The following is a 25,706-nucleotide window of genomic DNA, read 5'->3' as shown; positions in this document are numbered from 1 at the left end:
GTTTAAACAGGTTAGGCTGCTCTGCATAGGGCTACAGGAACCCAGTGGCTGGGTCTTCATGTTATTTCTACTACTTGGAACTTTCTCACCTGTTATTCAGCTCTATGGTCCTGTTTTTGTTCGTATGGGCCAGGCCCACAGGGGTTTACTTAGGAAGCAGCAGCCCATTCTTCCAGCTGGCACAGCTGCCCCTGCAGAGGATGCTCTAACTTAAGTACCTTCTGTCCTTACCCTTCTAGCCCCTCCAGCCTCTGCGTGTGTGGTCCTGACCATCCTTAAACTTGACGAGCACGGCCAGAGGGAAGACAGTTTCCACCCATATGTGATGGTTTCTAAACAAGCTATGATCCCCTTGTTACCACCACCCTCCTGCCCACCCCTGAGCCTCTTAGGACAGAAGGAATGAATGATGTAGAAAAAAACTTTTAGGTAAGAGACATGTTTTTCCTTTTATAGGGGGAAAAAAGCGCACAGCAGTGTTGAAACAGTTCAAGTTTAATTTGTTGATATATGGTTTGTGGTCTGTACTTAGACAAACACTAAGTTCTACAACATACATAATGTCAACATGGGAAAGTACCAACTTTGTCATTGCACATACCAATAAATAAATACATTTGCTCCAGAATACCAAAGAGTTTATTCAAAAAGTCACTTAATAAAAGCACAGTTTTGCAAGTTTGTCTAAAACTTGATGATTTTGAACAAAAATAAAATGTCTGACCACTCCAAAATAGGAAAAGACAATCTTGTGCAAATAGACATACACATTCTAGGCATTATGAAAACTGGCTAAATGTATGCTCCCAACAAGAGAAGTGTCACCATCCTAAGTCCCCTTAGTCACCAAATGCAGGATTAAAGAGGCCAGAGTCGGGCTTCCCTTTCTAAGCCACTCTGTTGCTCTCTAGGAAATTCTGGATCTCGGCCTAATCTCCAGCTCTGCCTGGACCTTGATAGGGAAGGAGGGAGGGACAACAGAAGAGAAGAGGAAAGGGGTGTGACGTCTTTCTTAGGAAAGAAAAAAGGCACGGTGATGAGCTAGAAAGTGATGAAAGCAAGGATCAACTTTCATTCATTCACCCTGAATCCTACTGCAAGCTGTGACAGTCCAACCTCCTTATTTTGTAGGTGAGAAAACAGACCTAGAAAAATCACGTGGTTTGCTCAAAATCACATGGTTACTAAGTGCAGTAGTGCTTTCTGTAAGACCAACCTGCCTCTCAACTTGGTTGGAAAATTCAAAAACCAAACCCGTCCCAAATACTTCTGCTGTACCTTTCCCCCCATATCCTGAGATGACAGAAAATTACAAACAGGAGGTATGGGAAGGACAGGTGACCACTAAACTCAAACAAGAGCCCATCCTCTGGCCTGTTCCTGGGGCTGCTACAGTTCTACAAGCCAGGGCCCAGGGCAGTGTAGGGTCCCAACGCTGGGCCCTGAGTGCGGTGGAGTCAGGCCCCACTCAGTGCTGGGCACCAGAAGAAAGCAGACTCATTCAGCTATCTATCTGGAAAAATGTGCTCTGAGGGCCACCTGGCATCCTGAGGTCACAGGGGTATCTCAGCTGGGGTGAAGAATTGTAGAGAGGGACAGGCCGGTGTTAACCGCAGGAAGGCAAAGCCAGGGACTCCATCTAGGAGATGGAATTTGTGCTTGCATAACAAAGCCGTGGACACAGCCAGCCCAGCCTCTCCCCTCACTGTAAGGAAAGCACAAGCATCTTAGTTTGAAGTCATCACTGTGGCTTGTTAAATTCAGAACTGCCTCTAAATATATGGTAAATTCATTTAGAAGTAAATGCCCCACCATTTCCAGAGCAAAGAAAGATGTCTGCTTCTACAGTTGTTTTGTTGCCCTTGTCACTGAAGGAGGTGGGCCCCAAATGTTGTCTTCTAGCCTGTGATTATCACACTCCCTGGCTTTTAACACCTGTCCTCAGCATGGGTCTGGACCTTACATGCTCGTTCTGAATTAGTGTCATGATTTGTAAGGCACATTCAACTAGAATAAGTTCAAATTCATCCAGAAGCACACATGCAACACACCAATTTCTTCAGGTAATGCAAAGTGGGAACTGAAGAACTAAACTTTTTGGGATGGTGTCTTCCTTGGAGAACCTTGGGAGAAAGAGTTGGTACTTTCCAAATTATACTTTCTGATCAAAGAGCATGAAATGAACAAAATCCACCGGTGATCATAACTACATCCTTATTCCTTTCCTATTCATCTGTAGAAATATGATTGTAATAGGAAACCTCAATTGATTGTTCACAGATTGCCCTTTGCCCCAAATACACGCAGAGACACACAGACACACAGACAGACACAGAGCACCTTGGAGCCAGAAGGAAAGAAAAGCCAGAATTGGGGAAGAGTTAGGGAAGTGAACTTCACTGCTCTGTAGAACTGTTTGGGGGCAGAGGGCATAGAGTTTGGGGGTGTGGCCCCAGGAGGAGTTAGAGCTAGGAGCAGTTACAGAGGAGCTGCCTAATGTCCCAGCTACCCAACACCCTTAGGGACTGCTCATTCCATCACCAAGTTCCCTGCCCAACCAAGGACCATCTGCTTAGAGAGTATGAAGGGCAAGAACTCTTACTGTGGGAGAGGCTGAGCCCAAGTGGTCTCCAGGGGCCCTGGCAGCTTTATGAGTCTTTGGGCCCATGGCTATGAGGCCAGTGGTCAAGGAAAACCAGCATCACCAAGAATGGGGTCTTAACAGACCTTGCAAGGCTGGGGTCTTAAGCAGGTGACTCGAGTGCTACTGCTTGTCACTCAATGCCCAACAGAGGGTTTTGTTGCTGAGCTACCCTTTTCCATGCCCAGGCTGGAACTCTCAGGCCACGTTCCTGACCCTACCAAAACATCTGTCAACCCTCTCCCCTGTGTACTAGAGGAGAAAGCAGGGGACTAGTTTTCCATTGTGCTTCTAATGAATCTTCCACTCTGCCACCAGGATCCCCTCTCTCATGAGGATCCAGAATCAACCTGTTCTACCTTAAAATCATTGACCCAGAGAAACAGCTTGACTAGACTTCAGAGATCATCTACTTTCCATCATTCTAAATGTCAGCAGGTCTCTCTTTTCGAAGTCAAGAAAGGAAGAGCCAAACTGGGACTATGGAAAGGAGGACGGCACGACAGTATTTCATTGGCAAGTGGAACAGCTCCAGTATAGAAAGTTCTAGTGCCCTAAAGATGGCCCCAAGTCAAGAGCTGTCTAGAAACTAGACCATGTTAACAAAACCTGGATCATTGGAGGGGCCTCTCACAGAGACATGCCCCAGGTGTGGGCAGATCCCTGCTAGAACAAGAATGCCTTGCTTTAAGCACTCAACGTAGGAAAACCCAGATTACCAGGAAATGAGAGCATACTACTCCCACTGAAGTCAAAACAACTTCACCTCAGAGCCTTGCTAACATGTTTAAAGTATGATTTTTACTTTTTAAAAAACCAACTTCTATGTAGTCTTTCCAAGCAGATCTATCTACTCTGAAGTGGGGAACAACTCTTGCTTGCTTCCCACTGATTTCTGATCTCCATCTGGGCGAGTAGCCTCTGTCAGGGTAAATGACAAATATGCAAGACTTTCCAAGTCTTCAGAGTAGATGCTGCCATCCAAGGAGGGCGGTAGAGAGAGATCAGGCGCAGCCCTGAACACTCACAACCCACCTGTCACACACCTAGATAGCAAAACGGGCAGCAGCCTTGCTAAGGCCTGCCCTCGGGGAGGAGCCAGGCACAGGCCAGTCCCTATCAGACGGACATGCAAAAATCCAGACAGCTTTCAGCAGGGAACTGCCCAATTTCCCACTGAAATGGTTTCAATTTCACCACCTCTTGACATTTCTAAGTCTCTGGAATCAGGTGCACGGGCATGCAGACTGTGCCCTAGGAAGGTCAGAGAGAGCAGTTTCTTGGGGGATGGTGGAAACAAGGAAATCAAGGGAGCTGAAACTCCGAACTCTGCCCCTAACCAGCCAGGTGACCCAGGGCAAGTCCTATTTTCTAGATGATCTCTCAGGGTCCTGCCACCTCTGATCTCTTGTGGTTCTAAAACATTTCCTGCTCTCCTTACCCTGTCCCATTCCCAGCTAAGAACAACCACATACAAGCCCTCAGCGACCACAGCCTAGGCTGACTGCAGTGGGAGCTGAAGCACAGGCAGGAGCTCCAGGCACGCCTACCTGTGTGCAGACTGGGGCTGGTGTCCTGGGGTTTGTGCAGGGACTGCTCAGCAGGGAGCTCCCGGGGCAGCTGACGGAGCTCCAGGACAGCCCTGTCCCATGCGCCGCCTGTACGCTGAGCCTGCGTCCTGCAGGCCCCATCCTCTAAGAGATCTGACCTTGGGGGCTGGCCTCCTGCCGCCTCTGTGCACACAGAGAAATCAAATGAGCTCAAACCCTAGGCCACCAGCCACTTCCCACAGCCACAGCCGGGCCCCTGCAACCCTGGCAAGGTCCTGCCACTCACCTTTCCCCATCCCCGTAACTCTTCCCAGGCCCAGCTGAGGCCTTCTGAAGCTGGAGGACTTCCTGTAGTTGTAAGGGCCAGGCTTGGCTACCCAGCCCTCTGCTCTGTAAAGTAGGTGTGCCCTAACACTTACACTAACACACCACACTCGCTGTGCCCCTCACAGTTGGGCTGAGTGCATGGCTGGGCCCCAGCAGCCCTGCACTGTGCTTCCTCTCCCTCTACACCTCTTCCTGCCTCCCCGGCTGAAGAGGCTGCTCAGCTTGGCAAACATGATTGCAGCAGGATACTAACCCAAGGGTGGGGGGGTGTGTGTGTTGATCTTGGGGCACAGAAAGAATTCACGCTGGTCCCTTCATATCCCCCACTCCTCTGCCTCAGCAGTGGAGGCGCAGGAGCCAGTTCCTGGATGGCTGGGCCCGGGAGCCCACTGAGAGCCAAAGGGTCACCTGGCACGAGGCCTATGTACAGGGGGTCGGCAGGGCTGTCTCCGCAGGCAGGCAGCTCCACTCCAGGCTGGGCAACCCCAGAGGGCACGAGGCGGCCTCTACTCGCAGGCCAGCTTGCTGTCGAAGCTGGACAGGGCAATGGCAAAGGCCTGCAGCGCACACAATGGGTAGTTGTAATCCATGGTGAACACGTCCTCTGCTACACGGCCAAACTGCATCACAATGTAGTCCGCTGGAGCCAGGCACAAGCGTGGACAGAGACAGAAGGGCAGAGCAGGGATGGCGGAGATGGGGAAGGACAGACACCCAAATCACAAGAGGGAAGAGAAAGCGAGAAGCAGAGAAGCCAAGAGAATCCCAAAGGAGGTAAAACACAGACCAATTGGGAGAAGTGGCAGGAGAGATGGAACAGGTGGCAAAGGAGAAAGATACATACAAGCACCAGGAGACAGGGAAGAAGAAAGGAAGTCCATTCAGAGGGTGTTCCCACGCCCGAGACTCCGCTGAGTGCACAGAATCTAGGGTCAGGGCTCCAGAGAAGGTTCCTCCAGGGCCTCCCGGTCATTATGGTTAGAAAGTTCTTTACATCTAATCTAAGCCGTATAATCCATGTCCTTAAAACTCTGACCTCTACGGGCAGGGCTAGGTGAGCTGAACCCTGAGCTAAGGGCCCTGGGTATCACGTGGACAGTAATAAGTCAGGGCAGAAACACTCACGGTCATTGCCGTGGATGATCTGGAAGTTCTTCACGGAGGCCTGAGTGACGCGCCCGTGGAAGTTGAGTACGTAGGACTGTGTGTCATCATTCCAGACAGGCGTCTTGTTCTGCAGCTCAATGATACTCTCCGTGTTCTTATTCTGCCAGCGTGCTAGCAGCGTCTCATGCTCCTGGGAGGGCAGCCTCAGCTGAGCCAGGCCCAGGCCTTGGCACCATGACCACCCCAAAGAGGGATCTGCCCCAGGGGTGGGAGTCCTTAGAGTTCCCTAGACCTCCAGGGCTTCTCACACTGTGTCTCCGCCACGCATACACACCAGCTGGAGTTCTGCCCTTAGATGCTCATGCAGACGCTGGGATAATGGGGAAGGCGGGTGGGATGGGGTAGAGACTCACGTTGCGGGGCCGGATAGAGACTCTCTCGTGAACCATGGTCATGCCTGGGACAACCACGCTCATCTTCCGCGGCCCCTTGAAACCTAAAACATTTGTTTCCTAGGAAATAGAGACAGAGAACTCAACACTGGCCATCTGAGGACTCAACTTACCTACTGGAGAGACTGGGGGGAGGGAATAAAGATGAGCAGCTTTCACCACTCACATGTCTAATAGGCACCTCTAAACTTACCATGTCCGGAAGTGGGCTCCTGAATCTCCACTCTGCCCAAGTGAGCTTCTCTCACAGTCCTCGCTCCAGTTAGGAGTGTCTCAATTCTTCCATCTGCTCTAACTACTTGGAGTCATACTTGACTCCCCCCTCTCCCTCACACCCCACTTCTAATCCATCAGCAAATTATATTCAGAATTCAACCACTTTTCACCACCACCATCTCTCACCAAGATCACAGTACTGGCCTTTAGCTGGACTCCTTGTTTCCTCACCCCCCCGCCCTCCTCCCCGTCATCTGTCCTCCACACAGCAGTGAGTGGTCCTGGTAAGTCAGATCATTTTCCTCTTCAGTTCACTCAGAGTAAAAGCTGACGGTCTTACCTCGACCTGCAAGGCCTCAAGTAATATGGCCCCATTACCCCCTCTCTTCACTCCCCTGCATTCTCTGCCCTCCTTGCTTTTCCCCCTGCATGCCAGGCATCCAGGATTTTTGCACTCGCTGTGTTCTCCCCGACACCTGCACAGCTGGCTCTCACTTCCTTCTGGACTTTACCTGAGCACTACCTCAGTGGGGCCCTCCCTGCCATCCTTCCTAAAAGGACATTCATAGCCCTCTTCCCTGCTTTATTTTTTTCTTCTTACTATTTATCAGAATGTATTTATTTTGCTTATATGACTGTTTTATAGTTTATCTCCCCACTAGGGGTTCACATCCCATACGGGTCTATATTTGTCTCTTTGTTCACTACTATCTCTTCAGGGCCTCCAACAGCACCTGGGGCTCAGTATCTGAAGAGTGTCAGACTGCCTCCCCAAAGCCGACCAGCAGGTGGCACCACTGGACCATACAAAACAGCTATGCATTCCCAGGCTGATGGTACCAGTCCCTCATTCTGAAATGAGATGGAGAAATCCTTTGTGTTTACATTCCAGTTTGGTCATCTATGAGCTGTGTGACATTGGCAAGTGACTCAACCTCTGATCTTCGATTTCCTCATCTATACAATCAAGAAGATAGGATGGAGCTCTTAGGTTGAATATTCAGTGAGATGATTATGCAAAGGGCCTTACAGTCCATTCAGGACCTGAACACCGGAGGGAGGATTGGAAGGTTGCACCAACAGGAACCCAGGCCTTCTGCCTCCTCCTTTCCAGGAGGCATCCAGGCTGGGCTTCAGAGAGCCAGGCCTAGTCCCCAGAACTTGCCAGGCAGATGGCCAGCTGTGTCCTGTCCCAGGCAGGGGCCACTCCACTGCGCCTCCTTGTCTGCCCATAAAGGTAGATGGGATAGGCGACAGACAGGTAGCAAGTCCTGCCTCCTTGTCTGCCCATAAAGGTAGATGGGATAGGCCACAGACAGGTAGCAAGTCCTGAGTGTCACATCTAACTTGGAGACCAGAGACCTGGGAGCCCATGACTCACGTAGCATACAGCAGCCAGCTCCTGACGTAAGGTTCCACTTTCCAAAGTAGAGGATGATGCCTTCTGAGGGTTGACTCCATTGTCATAAACGGTGAACTTTGTGCCCATGAGGTTGGACCTGAAGGACAGGCACGCATCAGTACAGGGTCATGCACCCTGTGCCCCAAGGCATGGAGCAGTTCAGAGGCTGTCCTGTGAGGAGCCTGCAAAGTATTCTGGGCTGGGCCAGGAGCGGACCTGGGGGCACACTGCTCACGGAACCCCCATCTTTGAAGGCGCTTCTTGGACAGAAGGCCTCGACTTGCTCTGAGTTTAATCAAAGAGCATCTCAGTTCAGTTCAGGGAAATCTGAGTTCCACAGAAAGTCTCCCTGGAGGAACGGGAGTGGCTCCCCACACGGGAGGTGAGCCACCAGAGTGGCATCTGACAAGACTGCAGAGGGGACTCAGCACCCCGCAGAGGGTGGAGATGTTCTGCTCTGTCCCATTCAGCCTGTGAGCTTTGGTCCAGCCCCATCTCCAGCTTTAGCTCCTGACTGCTAAGCTTGATTTATGCTCCCAAATCGGGCACTCTTCCCCAGCACACCTTCCCTCACCTGAGGCCTAGCTCAGAGCCTTTCCCCCACCCTAAGGCTGCTTTCTCTTCCCTCAAGGGCTCACTCTCAGCCACGCCCCTTGGCACTGACCATGGAGCTAAGGCGGCTCTTCCACGGTGGCCTACGTCATCACTGACATCCTAGGGTTTGATCCAACCCTCTTAGCGGGCCTGCGTCCCCTCTGCCTGGGAGCAGCTTAGGGTAGGGCGTGTGAGGCCCATCTTCAAATCGGCTCTAGGCTGGCACAGACCTGGGCCTATGGTTGATCTGATAGACACGACTTTGGGAGATGATCCAACCCCTGGCCTGGATCTCCCTCGGGGACGGGAGATGCCCTCTACAGAGCCTGCCCCTGCCTGCCCCACCCCCGCTGGCCGCCTGGGGGAGTGCGCATACCGCAGTTTCCCGATGTAGCTGTCCCCTCCTCGAGACAAGTCTGTTGGGTCCACAGAGATGAGGTAATTGGAAGTTTTACTCTTCTTTCTCTTCCTTCCCGCCAGGAGGAACACCTTGGGGGTGGAGCAGGGTCATGTTCCAGGCCCGGCCTCCGGTCCACACACAATCACGGGTGCCACTCACACACCTGCACTCACGAGTGACTCCCTTGCTTCAGCTCTTGAACATGCGTGTGCACACACAGATACACTGACCAGGCACGGAGGCTTCTGTCTCTTTGGGGGAACTGGCAGGTCAGTGCTGGAGCTGAGGCTTCAGTCCCATTCCAGCCCCCAGGACTTCAAGCCCACAGGGTGAAACTGTGTGTCCAAGCCAACCTCACCTTCTTCCCATCCTCGCGGTCCAGGTGCAGAAAGTAGGTGGGGTACATGCCCCGGTCCATGCCCTTCTTGTCCCGTGTGATGCGGCACTTGATGGTGATCCCCTGCGGGGCCGGCCTCAGGGCGAACTCCTCAAGATCCTGGACCTCAACATCCACCGACGGCTCTGGGGCTGGGGGGCTGGGGGCTGAGGCTGCCTCCTATGGAGGAGAGAGGAGTAAGCCTGAGCCCCAGGGACCCTGAGCGGCTGAAACTGGTGGTCTGGGATCCAAAGCTGCCCCAACGTGGTCGTGGTGGGAGACAGGGCAGGCCCCCTGGGATGTGGACCCAGCTATCCTGGCCCTGGGACCAGCAGCTAGCTTCCTAGCCCTTCCCTCACCTCAGCAGCCCTGGGGGTGGGGAAGGAGGAAGTGGGCAGGTTCTCAGGGGGCATCCTGTCCAACGCCAGCTCCCCCCACCCCCCAGCCGGGCTGAAGAGACCGGGAGGACAGAAGAGCCCAGGCCGGAGAAGCTCCTGATAGGCCCCTGGGCCCAGCCCCTGGCCCAGAAAAGCCAGCCCTCCGTCCCTTCACATTCATGTTCCTCCCACCTGGGAGACACTGCCGTCTGCCCTCTGCTGAGCAGGGCCCTCCTCACTCACCCTGAGGGACTTCCTGCTCGTCGCAGAGCTGGGGCGGGGGCTGCTGTTCAGCTGGGAGGAGCTGGAGCTGTCCTCGTCCTCATCCTCCTCTTCCTCTTCGAAGCTCACGCTGCTGGAGACGCCTGGGCCAGGCAGAGGGGCGGGAAGGGACGGGTGGTCACACAGGCACAGCCGGTCACCGGTTCCCAGGCTCTGTCTGAGTCACCCATACACACACGGACATACACATGCAGAGCTGCGTGTACACACGTGCATCCACACACTCCCACACATACATCCAGATGCACACAAGGACACCTTCTCTCTGGTGCGTACGAGAGCTGGGGCTGGTCCCTATCCCCAGGTGCAGCCGCCCTCCCAGCTTCAGCCATCAGACCCTCCCTCTCTAGCGGTCAGGGTGCCCTGTCTCTGTGTAGCAAGGCCTGAGTTGAGCTGACCCTGCACTGGGAGCCTCCACTTCTGGCCTCAGGCCTACTAGAGGCCTTGGCTAGCACAGGCCGTGAAATCTCGGGAAAGGCCCGACTCGTTACTCAGCCTGATGCATGGGGCCCAGCAACTCCTCTCCAAAGCCTGCCTGGGCCACCTGGCTACGTGCTTCTCCACACCTGGGATGCCATCTCCAGCCTCAAGGTGCCTCAACAGCCCTTTCTCCAGGAAGCTATCCCATGGTGGGGAAACGATGTGGGCAGCAGGTTTCCTGAGAGGATCTGCCTTGCCTCTCAGCCTCCTGGCCCTGCTCCCCCTAGCTCAGCAGACAGAGAGGGGGCACGTTTAGCAAGCAGGAGCTTTTTCAAAGGAACCAAAGGGAAAGGAAACCTGTCCCCAAACCTGGGCCTCCCTGGGGGCAGATGGGGATGGGGAGAGACAGGGCTGGGCTGTGGGCTGGTCCGTTACCTTAGTTCACACTGCTTCCCTTAACTCAGCCTTATCAGGGGCCCCTCCCTGCCCAAGTTTCTCATTGCTCTCCAAGTGTGCCCCACACCAGGGCCTGGGAGGGGCTGGAACAGACACAGGAGAGTCACGCTCCCCAAGAAAGGTGCATCTGAGAACCTGGGGCTGGGCTTGGGGGCGTCACTGGACCCCCACGGGGCTCACCCTTCCTCTGCATCGTGGCACGGATGTCCTGCCCGCTGGGCCGTGTGCCCCCACCAGCAGCTGTCTCCCCCTCGTCCCGGGCGTGGTCTGACTGGCCCACAGTCAGGATCCGCATGGGGCCTCGGGCCTCGGACTTGTCTTCTGCCAGTGCTGCTGGCCCGCCGGTGCCTGCAGGCCATGGACACTCCTGAGTCCCATCCAGGGGTGGGGAGGGTCGGGGGAGAGCCTGGATTCTCAGATGTCCAGGAAGAGGGTGAGGGAAGAATGGGGGTACCCTCTGAAAACTTCACTGGCAAAACCGATTTTTTAAAAATGAATGACAGCTGTCTGTCAGCCTCTTAATGATCAGTGAGCTAGGAAGGGGCATGGGCTCCGTTTCTTCTGCCATTCCCCCACATCTGTGGCCGAGGGTAGGACTGAAATGCCTCACATCCCAGGCAGACAGCAGCCAGCTCCGAAACCAACTGCACGGTGAAAAGGACAAGACGGAGAACAAGGCTGGATCCGACACAGCAAGGCCACCACTCGGCACGGACGCGGCCAGCTCCACGTCGTCAATGCTGATCTCTCTCCCTCACACACGCAGACTCACATACGTTGTTAAAACACACAGGGCCCCTCAAAAAAGACAGGTCGGCATACACTTGCTTTCCCAAATGGAGGGGCTCCCATCCCCCGTCAACCTTCCTGCCCAAGTTGCCACAGCTTCAGGACCAGAAGCAAGGCTCTACCCAGAATGCTGTGGTCAGCTCCACAAGCCCACGGACCCCGACACACCACTGTCCAACCACGACCCAGAGGCCCGGAAGCCACTCCGTGTACAAGGCTTGAGGAGCAGGGTGTCTAGCCAGCAGAGACAGGACTCAGGGCAGGCGCCCCTGTAACTGTCCTTGATCTCCAGGGATCTTCCCTGGAGAGGCAGGAGCAGAGGAAACAGACTGGTCTGTGGGGCCCAGAGGGTGGAACTGGGAGCAGGGAAGAGTCGAGGAAGCCCATGAGATGCCTGAGCACTGCCCAAGGTGGGGACGGGCTGCCGGGAGACAGTGAGCCCCCCGGAGGGAGCGTCCTGGTCAGGGCGGAGGTAGAGGCGCTCAGGCCCCCGGGTGGGGAGCCGGACTTCACTTCCTGGCAGCACGCGAGGCCTGCCCACACCCACAGGCCAGCCCGGTGCCGCGGGAGCGAGAGGGGGCCTGTGAGCCAGCTGAGGAACGGAGCCCTGAGTGCCACGTAGGGCCCTCGCCAAGGCCTCCCACCCAGTCCCTCACCCCGAAGTCTGGAGGATAAGCCTCCCGCCAACCCCACAGAGGGGGCTGGGCCTCCTGAGGAGGCCGGTAGTGAGGGCAAGCCAACCTTTGTGCCTCCCCTTCTTCTCCTTCCCAGAGGCCGCGCCCTGGCCCCCCGCTGCGGCGGCTGCCTTGGTTCTCTTGGCTGAGGCTGGTGCTGTGGGGTGGGCAGCTCCCAGTGGCACACTGGCAAGCGAGTCGGCCTCCTGAACTGCTCAGGAGAGAGCAAGAGAGAGAGACAGACAGGCGCAAGGTGAGACCAGAGCTCCAGCACAACACTTCCCAGCTCCCCCACCACTGGCCAAGCCCTGCCAGGGCCTCCACACGCTGTCTCTGCCAGGCAGGCCAAGCGGGAAGGAGGCGGCACCACCCCAACACCTGCAGGGTGATAAGTCAACACCACGGCCAACCCAGAAGCAGAGCAGTCTGGGAGGGGGAGGGAGAGCGTCTGGGAGAATGTGGGCCATCGAAAACGGTGGGTGACAGAAAAGCTGCAGCCCCTGGGAGAGACCACAGCGAGGGCCAGCACCCCAGGGAGCTGCACTGGCCTCATGGGATGAGCCCGAGGCAGGGCAATAACGGACACCAGGAGCCGCACGCCAACAGAGGGGTCTCGGAAGGGCCACTGCTGGGTGTCTCCACGCTCTCCACACATCAGAACCCCAATCTGCTCAAGGTCCTTGGGTGGTTTCTCAGTGCTCTTACGATGACCACCGACATCCTCCTGCAAGTCTGGCCTTCCCCTCGGCCTAACTGCGCACTCCTCAGCTCCGGGGCACCCCACGTCCCAGGCACACCAGGCTCTTCCAGTGCCTTGTACGTCCTGGACTCCCTCCTGCCACGGGGCCTTGCTCTTGCTGTCTCACCGCCTGAACCGCCCTCATTGCTCCCGCCCACGCTCCCACTAACTCCCATTCATCCCGCAGATTCCAGCTCAGACATCATCTCCTCGGGGAAGCCCTTCTCCGGCCGCTAGCCTGGGAGCAGGCTCTCTGCCAGTCACTCACTGGGCCCGGCTTCTTTCTGCAAAGCACACCTATAACAATCTATTTCATTCCCTCTCTCCTCCTAGACCTTAAGGTCCATAAGAGAACAGAGACCACATCCGTGTGTGCTCACCCTGGACCCCCAGCCTCTAATCCAGAGCCCGACACGAATAGACCCTCAATAAATATTTAAGCACTGGGTAAATATACAACGTGAATGAGCGTGGCCAGTAGGTCAGAAACTCATCACTGGGATAAACTGTCAGTTCTGATTTATGTCAAACTCCCTCATCTTCCTCTGAGAATGATCCCCTTGTATGTAACACCAAGAGCCAGCAGAGGGCAGAGCAGGAGGCAGCGGAGACCACAGGGGGCAGGGCGGGCGGGGCTCCTGGAAACCGGAATCCCAGGTCAGCCAGCTGGGTGAGCAGCCTCCGCAGAGCTGGGGAAGCCCGGTCCCGTGGAGGAGACTCAGCCCGGTCTGGAGTCTCAGCGGGGGACAGCATTCAGCTTACTGGCTCTTGGAACACACCATGGCTGCTTCAACTTTCAAAGCCCTGAGACACCATTTTCCTCACTTCACAGGGCAGGAAACAGACCCAGAGAAGGTAAGTGACTCGCTCAACGGGGACCAGCGAGCAGATGACAAGCGGGCAAGCTGTCTTCTGACCTGGACCGTTCGCTCTGTCCCAGAGGGGCTGCAGTCTCTCTGCGGGGCTGGCCCTACCCGGCACACAGTCGGTGCTCAAGAAACACCTGCCAAAGTGACCGCACAGCTGTCACCTGCCAGACTCTCTCAAAGCCTCAAGACGTTGGCTCTGGCGCAAACTGGCAGGGCCCGAAGTCCCAGGAGCAGGGTCCCCTCCCACGGGTAGCCTTGGATGGCCAGATGCCAGGCTTGGCAAGGCGGGGGCAGTGATGCCAGGCTCCACTGGATGCAGAACAGCGGGGGCCTTCTCTGCAAGGCACTTCCGCCACCCTTGGGGCAGCACCCACAGACAAAGCGTGCGGAGAAGGCTGCCAGGTGAGGGTGGGGCCGGAGGCCAGTTCCATGTGCAGCAGAGCTGGGACTGCCTCCCAGAGACTGTCCCCTCCTCTGAAGGGCCTCTCAGGTGGAGCACAGACACACCAGCTGTGGCCCCAGCTGCTGAACTGAAGCACACAGGGGCGTTGCTGTGAAGGGGTCCCGAGGCGAGGCAACGACCAGTAGACTGACTGAAGTGGCTGGAGGCAGCAGGCCCTGAGGAAGCCGCAGAAGGAGGGGAACACCTTGGCTGCTTCCAGCTGCAAAAGCCAGATGCCTGCAACCTTCTTAGAGTCACTAGCTGATGGAGAAGCCACCGTGGTTGCTGGCACCAGCAGGGGGCAGTGGGGACTGAGTCTGAGTCCTCCTTTCAGGCTCAGAGAGACCAACCCTCCGCTCAGCCTGGGGTCCTGAGCAGGACGGAGGGTGCTGAGCACTGGGATGCAATGGAGCCACCCCGTCCCCGCGCCCAGGATGAGCTGCAGAGAGTGCCCTGCCCAGGGCACTCTGCTGAGAACCAGAGTGTACGAAGACGGGAGGCTGCTGGCTACCACGGCTCCGTGCAGGCACCTGCAGGCCAGAAGCCAGGGCACTGAGGGCGTGGGGAGCCCAGGGCGGGGAGGCAACAGGTGTCTGTCACAAGAGGCACTGGGCAGGCAGGAAGCTGAGATGGACCCCTCTCAGGAGGCAGAATGCTGGCGGGAGCAGACCATTCTGCTCCTGGGAGCTGCCTCCTGCTCTCAGGGAAATGTCTCAGATCAGAAACCTGGGCTTTTGAACTCCCGGGTCCATAAAGCTGTACCTTCTGGCCCCAGCACCTGGCTCAGGAGCCCAAGGCTCCAGGTCCCAGCCTCCCTCCGCCTGCCCCGCTCAGCTGCCCACCTGGGCTGGGAGCCGTGCTCAGCCTGGGCACCCCTGACAGGATGAGCCCCCCACCTACCCAGGTCAGCAGGAAGTCCCGGAGGGGCTCCCCAAAGCAGTGCCGGGGCCTAAAGCTGCAGCGCAGGGGCCTCCCCAGGCTGTCCCGAGGGCGGGGGTACCTTGGTAGCTGGCGCTGCCGCTGCTGCTGAGGTAGGACTCCACCAGGGGGGCCTGCTCCTCCGACTGCCGGGCCCGCCGGCTCCGGGGCCGCCCGTCGGCGTTGGCCTGCACCATCAGCGGCTCCTGGCGCTTCTTCCTCTGCTTCTGCTCCAGCAGGGCGCGCTACAGAGGCAGCGGACAAGCACCGGGGTTGGCGGGCCCAGAGAGGGCGACCGCCTCACCCAAGGGAAGGCGCCCAGACTGGGACCGGAGAGGACCTGCTCGCTCGGCTCAGTTCTAGAGGTCACAGTGCGGTCCACAGCCCACTCTGGCGTCATGTTCTTGGTGCCCCAAGACGTGGGGTCCGGCGGAAGCCGGCAAGCGTCAGCCCAGGCAGCTGCCCTGGCAGGATCACAGCACAGACGTCCAACTGCGGTCACCCAAGCCGCCTGCCGGCAGAAGCCCCAGATGCCGGGGCAGTGCTAATGCCGAGCTGGTAAAGGAGAGAGCTCGCCTCTCTTCTCCTGGGAGGGCCCCCTCTCCCCACCAGACAGGATCACCCCAGGAAGCAGGACAGCCCTCCCCCCGGCCCTCGGAGACCCCAGCCCAGACTCTGGCCGGGACAGCCAGTGCTCACCACCCTTCCGCCCGGCTCCAGCCTCACTCACCTGCCGGTCAAGCTTCTGCTGCCTCAGGTTGCTGCCCTCATCATCTAAGACACTGCGGACGGAGAGACGAGTATTCAGGGCCTGCCCACAAGGAGCCAGGACAGCCCAGAGGCCACCCCCAGCAACGTCTGGTCTCTTTAAACCCCTCCCGTCATGGCTGCTGGGCATGGGAGGGGGAGGAAGGGTGAAGCTACTATCTGGGAACCAGCCTGAGGCAGGAAGCCATAAGCCATCTTTCTGCCACTTTGGGGACTTATCTCCTGCTGGGATGCCTGCTCCCCAAGGACTTCCCAGTCCGCCCTGCCCCAGTAAATATAGAGGAGACACTCCCCTTGGGCCCATGAGCAGGGCCAGGCCTGACTGAGATCCAGGGGCATCAGGCACAAGCCAGGCCCGAGGCTGGGCTTCAGACCCAAGGGCCTGTCCCTCCAGCTCCATCTTTCCGTCCCTTCTGGTGGAGGTTGGGTCTTCTGAATGAAGCAGACTCTCTCCCCATCTGTTTAAGGCAAACTCCTGGCTCTCCAGATGGTAAAGTGGAAATGCTGACATTGCCCACCCCACCCCCACCCCCCCCACTTAAAGAGGACTGAAGGTCCCTCACTTGGGAGAGTGAAACTATGACACCGACCAGTCCCTCGGGACGTGGCTAGGGCTGGGTGCAGATGTGCGCAGGGCAGACACAGCACAACAACGCACAGCCCAGCAGCCGGCCACCAGGCCCTTTCCCTGGCCACAGATACAGTGTGGGCGGCTGCAGGGCATCAAATCCTTGAGCCCCTACCTATGGTGTTGGGACGGGCAGCGTCATCTCACACAGACCAGCTCTGCCACCAAGTAAGGCAGAGCACAAGTAGGGATCCCCAACCACTTAACTTTGTTTCTAGTCTAAGACACATGCACGAGACCTAGGCCCAAACCTATAACGCCAAGGTCAGGACAGCTGCATGGGGTGGGGTTGGAGCCTGAGGATCTGAGCTCTGGGAACCCCAGGCTCCCCTGGCCCAGTTATTCCAGAGCCTGCCCGTGAATCAGACCTTGTGTGGATGCCTGCACAGGTATGTCCAAGTGTGTTGTTGGGTTTGTGTGTGAGGCTGTAGGAATATCTCATGCGTGTGCACTGGGAGATGTCCAAATGTGTGAGGGCATCTACATGTGTAAGCACATACCTGAACATATATGCATGCAGACGCCCGTTTAAGAGGTGGGTGTGCTTGTGTGTAGCTGAGTACAGTACACACGTAAGGGGGAAAGATGAGGTCACATCACCCTGAAGACAAGGTGAAGCATTTCCACCTACTTCTGACAGCAGGAGCCCTTTCCAACTGGAACAATCGACCTGAAACGTCATCTCAGCTCAGGCAAACTACCTGTGCCGGGGAAGCCAGCCAAAGGGGGGCAGCCAGTCCATGGACTGCAGACAGCCCACCACCCACCTCTGGCTTCACCACCTCCCTGGCCACAACCTGTGAAGACTGCATGCATACTTTGAACTAGCAGCTGTCCTACCTACTTGACATCTGGGAAGGACTTCCTGATGCCCATGGGCTGTTCTACACGCAAGAGGAGCCCCAGTTGTGATCTGGGGCCCTGCACAGAACAGCCCCATTTGCCAAACCCTCAGCTGCCAGAGCACAGGAGAACACACTAGTCAACAGACATGCTTCTAGTCAAGGCCTCAGTCTACCTAAAGTAGCCCACCTGCCTAAGAGTGCACAGCGGCACATGGCCTCCCTGAGGGCAATGCCAGGCCCAGAGGACAGGAATAGCTCTGAAAAATCCCAGCTGGCTGGGGTGGTGAGTATCCCATCACAGAAGGCCGCACCGCAGGCTGGAGGGGGGCACCAGGGTGAGCAAGATGCCTGGGAGCCCTGTCAGGTCCGAGAGGCTACAACTCCTCCTCTTGTCTCTCCACCTCCATGGAGAATGCAAGGGCAAAACATCTTCAAAGGGTGAGTGTGCAAACACCACTGTGCACTGTGGTCTGTGGCTTCCAGGATATGGGTGACAACTACAGTCTGGCTCTGTGTGCCACCTGGCCGAGAGGAGCAACGGGGCCTGAAATCCAACTGCGCCCTGCTTGCCAAGCTCTGTGCCTGGCCCACACGGGGTGGCCTGCCATCTCAGGCATGTCCTGGTGGTTGGGCCACAGGAGCCCATGTCACCTCCACAAGGCAGTGCTGGCTCCTCCCCTTCCTGCCAGCAGGAGAGGCCATTTCCTGGCTCACTGGGATGACGCGAGCCACTGCACTCTCACAGGGCAGGGCCGGGGGCAGTCATCTGGGTCGTCCCTAGCCCTGGGCTTGGCTGAGCAGGACACAGACGATTATTTCCATGGTCCCGACACCATGAAAGGCACTGACCCCTAATATGAAGGGGCGACATCCCACTGAGAGGTAAGCTCACATTAGCAATGCCACCTCCAAACTGCTGGTCACAGTGGCTGCTCGACTGACAAAAGGTGGTTCCAGCCAGTGCTCCCCTCATGTCCTCATCCATGCGGGGAGGACGTCTTCCTACCACAGGCCACTGTCCCACTGCCATGGACTTGCCACGCAGTTCCATGAAAGCATCACTTCCTCTTCCTCTGTCCCCACCCCATTCCCTGGTTGGGGAGAATGACAAAGAGCCTTAGGCTTTAGTAACACTGGTCAGCAGGTACGATTATAGGTAGAATGGACTTAGTCACTGGCCTTCAAAGAAAGATGGATGAACACAAGGGTGAGGCTTCGGAAGAGATTCCAAAAACTCGGATACCCCAGAAGTGCCTGGAGAGCCGCCCACCTCTTCCCTCACCACCAGGCACGCTGCAGGAGTGGAGGATGCAAGGCTGGGGAGAAGCAACACGTGCTTGGTGAACAAGAACATGCCTGGCTGAGCAAGACCCATCCAGGAGGGCCGACAACCCAGCTAAATGAGGCGGCTCCGAGAGTGGCAGCACCATGTGCTGGACAGCAGGCTCCTGGCACAGCATGGCGTTTCCAGGAGAGCCGCAAAGGCACCAGGTGGACCACACTCACCCAGCATAGGCAAGCTTGTACCGGGTGGTGTTTCTGCCCAACAACAATGTATACGGAGCGCACAACATCTGTCCCTGGTGAATGACAAAGAATCCCCTGCACACAGCTGAACAATGACAACAATGATGGCCGTCTCCAGGGAGAGCAGAACCGAAGCTCCTCTCTCCTCCACAGCAGGCCCAGTCCCCCTCCCCTCCCCGTGCACCAGATGTCCCTGCCTTCCCATCTCCTATGACGGAATCTCTCCTAGGCATCTTCCTTCCTCAGGACACACCCAGGCCTGCCTCTTTCTGAGGGCACTGTTCTAGACAGCACTAAACGATAACCCTGAGTGCAGACAATAATGGCTTTTTAATGACTCGGCCTCCTATTATGGAACCACTGCCAAGCCCAGGCTGCCAGCTGCAGCCCCGCCAGGAGACTCAGACAGGAGACAGGGCACTGATGGATGGGTCTCCCAGCTGACCCTGGCGGCTCCTTCACGACGGTCACCTCTTGCTGAGGGGCGGACCAGGGAGGCCCAGGGAAACACCAGTCACTGGCTCATGAAGGCCAGAGAAACCTGGTCTGCTGTGTCCACCCGTCCATTTGCTCTGCGAAAGGCCAACCAAGTGGCGCCCTCACCTCCCAGGAGACAGCCCCTCCACATCCCCTTGCTTCTTCTGAGGCGCCAGACAGGTATCCGAAGAGTGAACCATGTGTGACAACAAAAGAGTCAGGGACATTTCTCCCATGGCTGGAAAAGCCAGACTTGGCCAACATAGTTAGGAAGCCGGGTGCCCCCTCTCTTAGATCCCACCTCCATGCTGCAGCTAATCCACCAGAGCTGACCAGAGGCCTGGCGGCCAGGCCAACCTCAGGGCAGACCCACTCTCCACGCCCACTCCCCGCCCTCTGCCCTCCTTCCTTCCCCTCAGTCACAGTGGAACCTGCCCCTGCTGGATTCAGGCAATCAGGGAAGTGGGCTGTCAGGGGAGGAAAGACCACCCAATGTGCCTGGCTGCAGAGTCTGTGGCGAATGCCAGACCCCACCCGCCCACCCAGCATGTCTAGATCTGTGGCCTCTGCTGCCGAGTGGCTAACTGGAACATCGTGGGAAAGACACACGGTGGGGGCTGAATGGGGGTGGGGCAGCTCCAGAAGGGAGAGGACCACGCTGCCCACAAGAGTTCCAGCCTCCCAGGATGAGGCGTCTCCATTCCAGCCACTGGCTCCCAACCTTACCAGGTGAATCCAAACTGCTGGGGGCACTCAGCCTCATTGATAATTCAGACCTGCTGGGGAAGATGCCCCAGAATGAATCCTCCACCTTACACTTCCTTTTTTAAAGCAAGTGACTCAGGTGATTCTAATGCTCAGCCACGCAAATAGAGACCAGGAGCCAGAGCTGGGGATCTCTGAAGAACAAAAAAGAAACTGCGGAGCTGCTCTAAGGCTGGAAGCATGCAAACACAGCCTTCTGTTCAGAGGGGGGAAGAAATTATAGTGTGCAGATCAGTGTGGCCCCAGGTAAGACTGTGGAAGGGGTCGACTGAATAGCTAGAAGGGACATGACCATTAGGATTAGGAGCAAGGCCAAGTGTGCCAGCAAGGCAGGGCACACGTCCGCGGACCTATCGGAAAAGACAGGAGGACAGTGCAGCCAGGCTTCCGCGTGGAGCTGCAGGGACCAGCAGCGATACCATGCGGGCGAGACAAAGCCATGTAAGCGGTGTGCTAGGCCAGTCAGACGGACAAAGGTTCTGGCAACAATGGGTCACGCCATCATCAAAGGAGGTTTCTAGCATCATGTTTCTCTTGGTTAGCGAGTTTATCGATGACCTGACACAACGCAGCCCTCTCAGCAGACTTACGGGTGACACAAAGTAGAAGAGATACTAACTGTTCACTAAGAGAGTATGAATTCAGAAGACCCTGGAAACCTAACAGGAAGTGGTCAAGTCTTACAGGTGGGCCCCCAAACCCAGGTCTTCCCACGCAGGCAGAATGGGGGAGACAGGGCTTGACATCAGCCTGATGAAAGACTTCGCGGTTTTGTTTACAGAGGCCTTGAGGTGATGGATCAGTATCAAAGCCATCCCATGGGATGGTGAGGCCTGGAGGGCAGCGACAGGAGCAGGGGTCCAGAGAGAGGAAATAAAAGCCTCACTCTGCTCGGTGCTGGACAGCTGGACAGGCCACACCCAGGACCCTGCCTGCGGCTCCAGGATCCGTGCTGGAGGAGGGCAGAGACCAATCTGAGGGCATCCGCAGGATCCCTGCTCCCTGAATCATCTGTCAACCTTGTGCGTCCTGCTCCTTCCACCCCAGGCAGCAGCAAGAAGACTTCCCAAAGACGCTCAGGGTGGGAGAGGAGAGAGACTCCCTGTGGAACTAGGAGCAGAGATTCTGCTCTTCCTTCCTGTTGCCAGAAGTGAAGCAGGGGGCCACAGTCTGGGCACCTCTAAGGCTCCTCCCAGAGGGAGAACTGAAAGACTCAGAGTCTTGCTTAAGCAGAGTCTTGTTTAATTCCATTCCCTAGTAAGCAGAGTGAGACGTACCAGGAGGATCTTAACGAGGACCAAGAGGAGGGGAAACCCAGAGACGGGCTTAGGCTCACCACCGCAAGGGAGAATTCTCTAACGTTCTCGTCCACCTGAACCGAGGTTGTTCGCAGGGATGCTACAGGGAGCATTCACACAGAGGACTGAACAGCCTGTGAGGGCCACTCCTGCCTGAGGTTCTCATTCTCTGACCTAGAACTGTGCTTCTCCAGCAGCACTGAGAAAGCCCCATTGTGAGGGGAGAGTACTGCAGCCCTCAGATGTGCTGAGAACACAGGTGTGGCGCCAGGAAAGCCAGGAAGTCCTAAAATCTACCTGGGGATGCCACTTTGATTCAAAGTAGTGGGCAGCATGTCCATGCTGGGCCATGCCAGGCAAACAGGTTGCTCTCCAGAGGCAGTCCCTGGTCTCCAGGAGTGCACGGCCCGGTGAGGGAGACACCGGGCAACGGCCGCAGGACCGTGCAGACAGAGCACTGAGGACAGGGCTGGCCATCACTCTCACCCTCCAATACACCTGTGGGCAGCAGGCTTTCCTGACTCTCGGCGCTCCACCTACAACCCATAAAAAGTTGTAAAATCATGAACCAGGGACAGTTAATGCTCCTCAAGAACACAGGTGAAGACAATGGCAGAAATAGAAACCAGTAGTAGTAATAATAGAAAAAAAGGCAAAAAGCTATTCCAATTGTTACACTTTATAAACTAAATGGCTCCCTTCTAAGTCAGAATGTGAGATTAATCCGTGATCATTATAAACTGAGTCACAATTACCCTTAAGATGATTATCACCAGCTGTCACTGCTTCAAAGAAAAGGAGCCAGGCCCAGGGGATGCAGGTGCAACCACCACAGAGACAGCAGAACCCTCACCAGGAGAGCTAACGAGATATCGACCGACCTCTGGTCCCCAAGCCAAATGGCACATTCCAGTTCTGACATGAGGGAAACCCCACACGAAAACACGTGCACAAGTACCCATCCCCCTCATCTGCAAGTGCACTGCCTTGCCGCCTTCTGTCCCAGTTTTCTCTGTAATCAGGCAGGCATGTGGCTTTGACTGCAATCAGCAGCCCTGCTAGTGCAAAAGGCAATTTGCATCTCCTCTCAGCCAGATCTCCCCATTCTGGAAGTCTACACCCAAGTCCAGTGCTTTCCCAGGCACAGTGCAGGCTCAGAAAGACCCCAGCAAGGCAGGAGAGAGTCTGGCAACTTCTGACTACAGCCCACCCCCAGCTAGACACCTACCCTCCCTGCCACAGAGCAAGAAGGCAGGGTGGCAGAGCCCTGGGACAGTGCACAGGGCAGGGCCACACGGGTGCCAAGCTGCTCGTTGGGGCTGGGCTTCAGGGTGGCAGGATTCTGTGCTCCAGATGGAGTGTGTGGGCTCAAGAAAGGAATGAGGGGATGGGATTGCTGGGCCTAGGCTGGGGCAAGTGCCAAATCACTCTCTGCAGGATGCCAGTGCCTGGGCACTCGCCGCCGGAGGACAGAGCCATTTTCCAGAGACGACCCGACCTCCCTAGGGCCCTCTTTCCCAGAGGCAGGCTTAAGCCTCCCCAGTTTGAGGCAGACTTTCTCTAAGACCTGTGTACTCACTCTACAAGTTGCTTTTAGTCCTTGGCTTCCTGGGAGAGGCTTTCTTGAACCACGATCTGGCCTGGCCCCCAGCTTGCCATATCCTAAACACGCCGTCATATCCCAGCCCCATGTGCTTCCCCTGTCCTCCCTGCCTCCTGAGTTAGTCTGTGGCCACCACCCTGCCATCAGCACCCCCGTTCAGGTACTTCCACAGCACTAGAGGCCTCTGAGCCCACAGGCACTGTCCAGGCACCTCTGCTGGGTGATTAGAAAAGGTTAATGATACTCTGTGTGGCGGCACTGTCTTCTAGAAGGTCCTTAGCCCACATGTGTCAAGAAGGCCAGGACGCACCGGAAACGACTTGTGCCCCCAGCCAGGATGCCCTGTGCAGGGTGACAGCCCTTCTGAGTCAGCACAGCCCCGGTCCCCTGATGGGAGAATCTCCTGGTCTATGTGAGACTCTGAGGTGTGATTGTATACATCTGCCGGAAACCCTGGGTTGACCTGTGTGTGTGCACACACGTGTGTGTGTTGGTGGGAGGGGCACCCACAAATTCTAACTTGGGAAGCCCTGAAACCCTCAAAGGTGCTGAGATTAGAGACAACAATTCTCAAGAGAAACTCTGAATCCCCAGGCCAGTGACAGGTGCTTGTTTGTAGAAGGATCTGCTTTTAACAAGCCTCAGGCGGTTTCAGCTGGTTTCCATTTTGGATGCTGTCTGGACAGACTCATAGAAGAGCTCTGTCAGAATTATTTTCTATCAGTGACTGGAATCAGTTCCCTTTGAGGGTAGGCTGCGTTACAAGGCAGGTCTGGAGAGTCTGTGCCTACCAGCCACAAGCATGTGCACCTGGGCCAGCAAGAACATAGTGGACCTTAGCAGCGGGCACCCCTTTTACACACATGCCTCTCAGGGGAGGCCTGGAGATAGCCCCGTAGCCCATGGCAACCAAGGAGCCAATGGGTGGCCAAGGATCTGGTGCTGCCATGGCAATGAGCTCTTTTCCAGTGGTAATGAAGAGAATGGAGTAGAGTGGATGTAGAAAGGCCTGCACCTGTGCAAGCCCCAGGGACCCCTCCCCCACCCCGACCTCCACACAGGCAGGAAAGCCCAGCTGTCCTTGGGACAGACCACAGCATCAGGGAACATCAGGTGGCCATACTTCCCTGAGTGTGCCTGGGTTCCTAGGTGCTCTGGTGCACGTGAAAGCAGTTCTCATGTATTGTGAGTCGGTGTGTGTCCAGGTATAAACCAGTTAGCAAGTGGATTTCTGACTCTCTGAAAGATATGAGTAGTCTTGTGTGTGGGTAGTGGGAGGCAGGTATTCCCCAAATATAGGATGTGTATGTGCACGGATAGGCAGGAGTACACCTGTGTGAGCCCGATAATCAGTGTGTGTGTGTGTGTGTGTTGTGTGTGTGTGTGCTTTAGGTTCGGATTGACTGTCTCCAGGAATTCATGCCCTGAGTATGTGAACCGACCAGCAGGAGAGTCTTTGGTCCTGTGGATGCATGCCTGCAGATGTATGGGTGTGTGTACGCTGCTATACTGGCGTAAGACCGGTGTGCTAGGCCTAGGAGGGGGCTCAGCACCGTTCACTCCCTCCCCAGGCGGCCACATAGCACTGACTGCCCCAACAAGGCCCACACAGGCCCAGAGCACTGGCCTCTTCCAGCAACCCCGGCGGATAAGTGGGGGAGCGGAGCAGGCTAGTTCAGTCCACTGGGGCCCCCAAAGTTGGGGCAGGAAGGCCCAGAGCCTCCAACCCGCGCCCCCGGGTCTCGGCCAGATGAGGAGGATACAGCTGCCCTGCGCCCCAGTCCAGTGTCCCCAGCCAGCCCTGCGCTCCGAGTTCGGGGTGGTGGGCACCTTGGCCCGGCACCCTCGACCCTGCCCCAAGCCCTCAGCGTTGGAGGGTGGTGGGCCAGGCCCGAGCCCCCCAGTCGAAGAGAAGGTGGGGGCCGGCGCCCGCGTACCTGTAGGGAATCCAGTCGGAATGCGGCTTGGAAGTCATGTCTTTCGGAGGCGGGGCGGCAGCTGCGGCTCCGGAGGCCGGGGCCCGCGGGGGCCGGCGCGGGGGCCCTGCTCAGCTCCCGGGCCGCCCAGGGCCGCATCCTCCCGGGCCGGGGCGCTGGGCCCCGCCGAGGCCCGCGCTGCACGCCAGGGCCCCGGCCGCGGGCTCGGCGAGCGACTGCCTGCGCGGCGCGATGGGCGAAGCGACGGTGTGCGCGGGGCCGCCGCGGGCGGGCGGGCGCGCGCGTGAAGGCGGGAGAGGCCGTCCGCACCGCCCGACGCCGCCAGAGGGGCTGGGTTCCGCGCCCAGGGCCCGAGCTCTGCGTGGTGGCGGCGGCGGCCCGCCCCCTCCTCCCTCGCCCCGCCCCCGGCGGAGACCCCACCCCCAGACCGGCTCCGGCGTCCCAAACGCCCCCATCCCCCTCACCGAAAGCCCGGGTCCCCAGGCTCCGCACACGTGACCGCGCCTGAGCCCACCTTGGGTGAACAGGCGCTGTCACTGGGCGGGTCTCCGACCTCAAGCCTGAGTTTCTCCTTCCGTGAAACGGGGATAATTCTAACACCTGCCTACCTGGCCTACCTATCTCCACTAAGGGATGGGAAACCTATGCTCAAATGGAGGGGGAGGGGAGAAGTAGGGGGTGGGACCCAGTTGTATAGGAAGGGAATGATGCCAAAAAAGACCGAAAGAGGTCCTGGGGAACTTTCAGGTCCGAAGCATGGAGGCTGACCTTCCCCCCTCCCTGCCGCCTCCAGTTCTCACATGCTGCCCGGGGAACCTTCTTTCTTT

General features: G+C 56.9%; 1 protein-coding gene across 1 annotated transcript; it reads right to left on the bottom strand.

Annotated features, from left to right (window-relative positions):
• Positions 1-656: 656 nt before the first annotated feature.
• Positions 657-24,975, bottom strand: TUB (TUB bipartite transcription factor). The gene is made up of 12 exons (XM_068554834.1): positions 24,880-24,975; positions 15,762-15,813; positions 15,114-15,276; positions 12,131-12,274; positions 10,781-10,948; positions 9,686-9,807; positions 9,048-9,245; positions 8,666-8,778; positions 7,675-7,792; positions 6,039-6,137; positions 5,644-5,815; positions 657-5,158 (listed from the first exon to the last, which is right to left on the bottom strand). The coding sequence occupies exons 1-12, from the start codon at positions 24,915-24,917 to the stop codon at positions 5,025-5,027; spliced, it is 1,521 nt and encodes a 506-aa protein (XP_068410935.1). The 5' UTR covers positions 24,918-24,975; the 3' UTR covers positions 657-5,024.
• Between the last annotated feature and the right edge of the window lie 731 nt (positions 24,976-25,706).

Source organism: Eschrichtius robustus, chromosome 11 (genome assembly GCF_028021215.1).
Source record: "Eschrichtius robustus isolate mEscRob2 chromosome 11, mEscRob2.pri, whole genome shotgun sequence".
Classification (NCBI taxonomy): Eukaryota; Metazoa; Chordata; class Mammalia; order Artiodactyla; family Eschrichtiidae; genus Eschrichtius; species Eschrichtius robustus.
The sequence above is the reverse complement of the archived record's forward strand: the minus strand, read 5'-3'. Positions and strand labels throughout refer to the sequence as shown.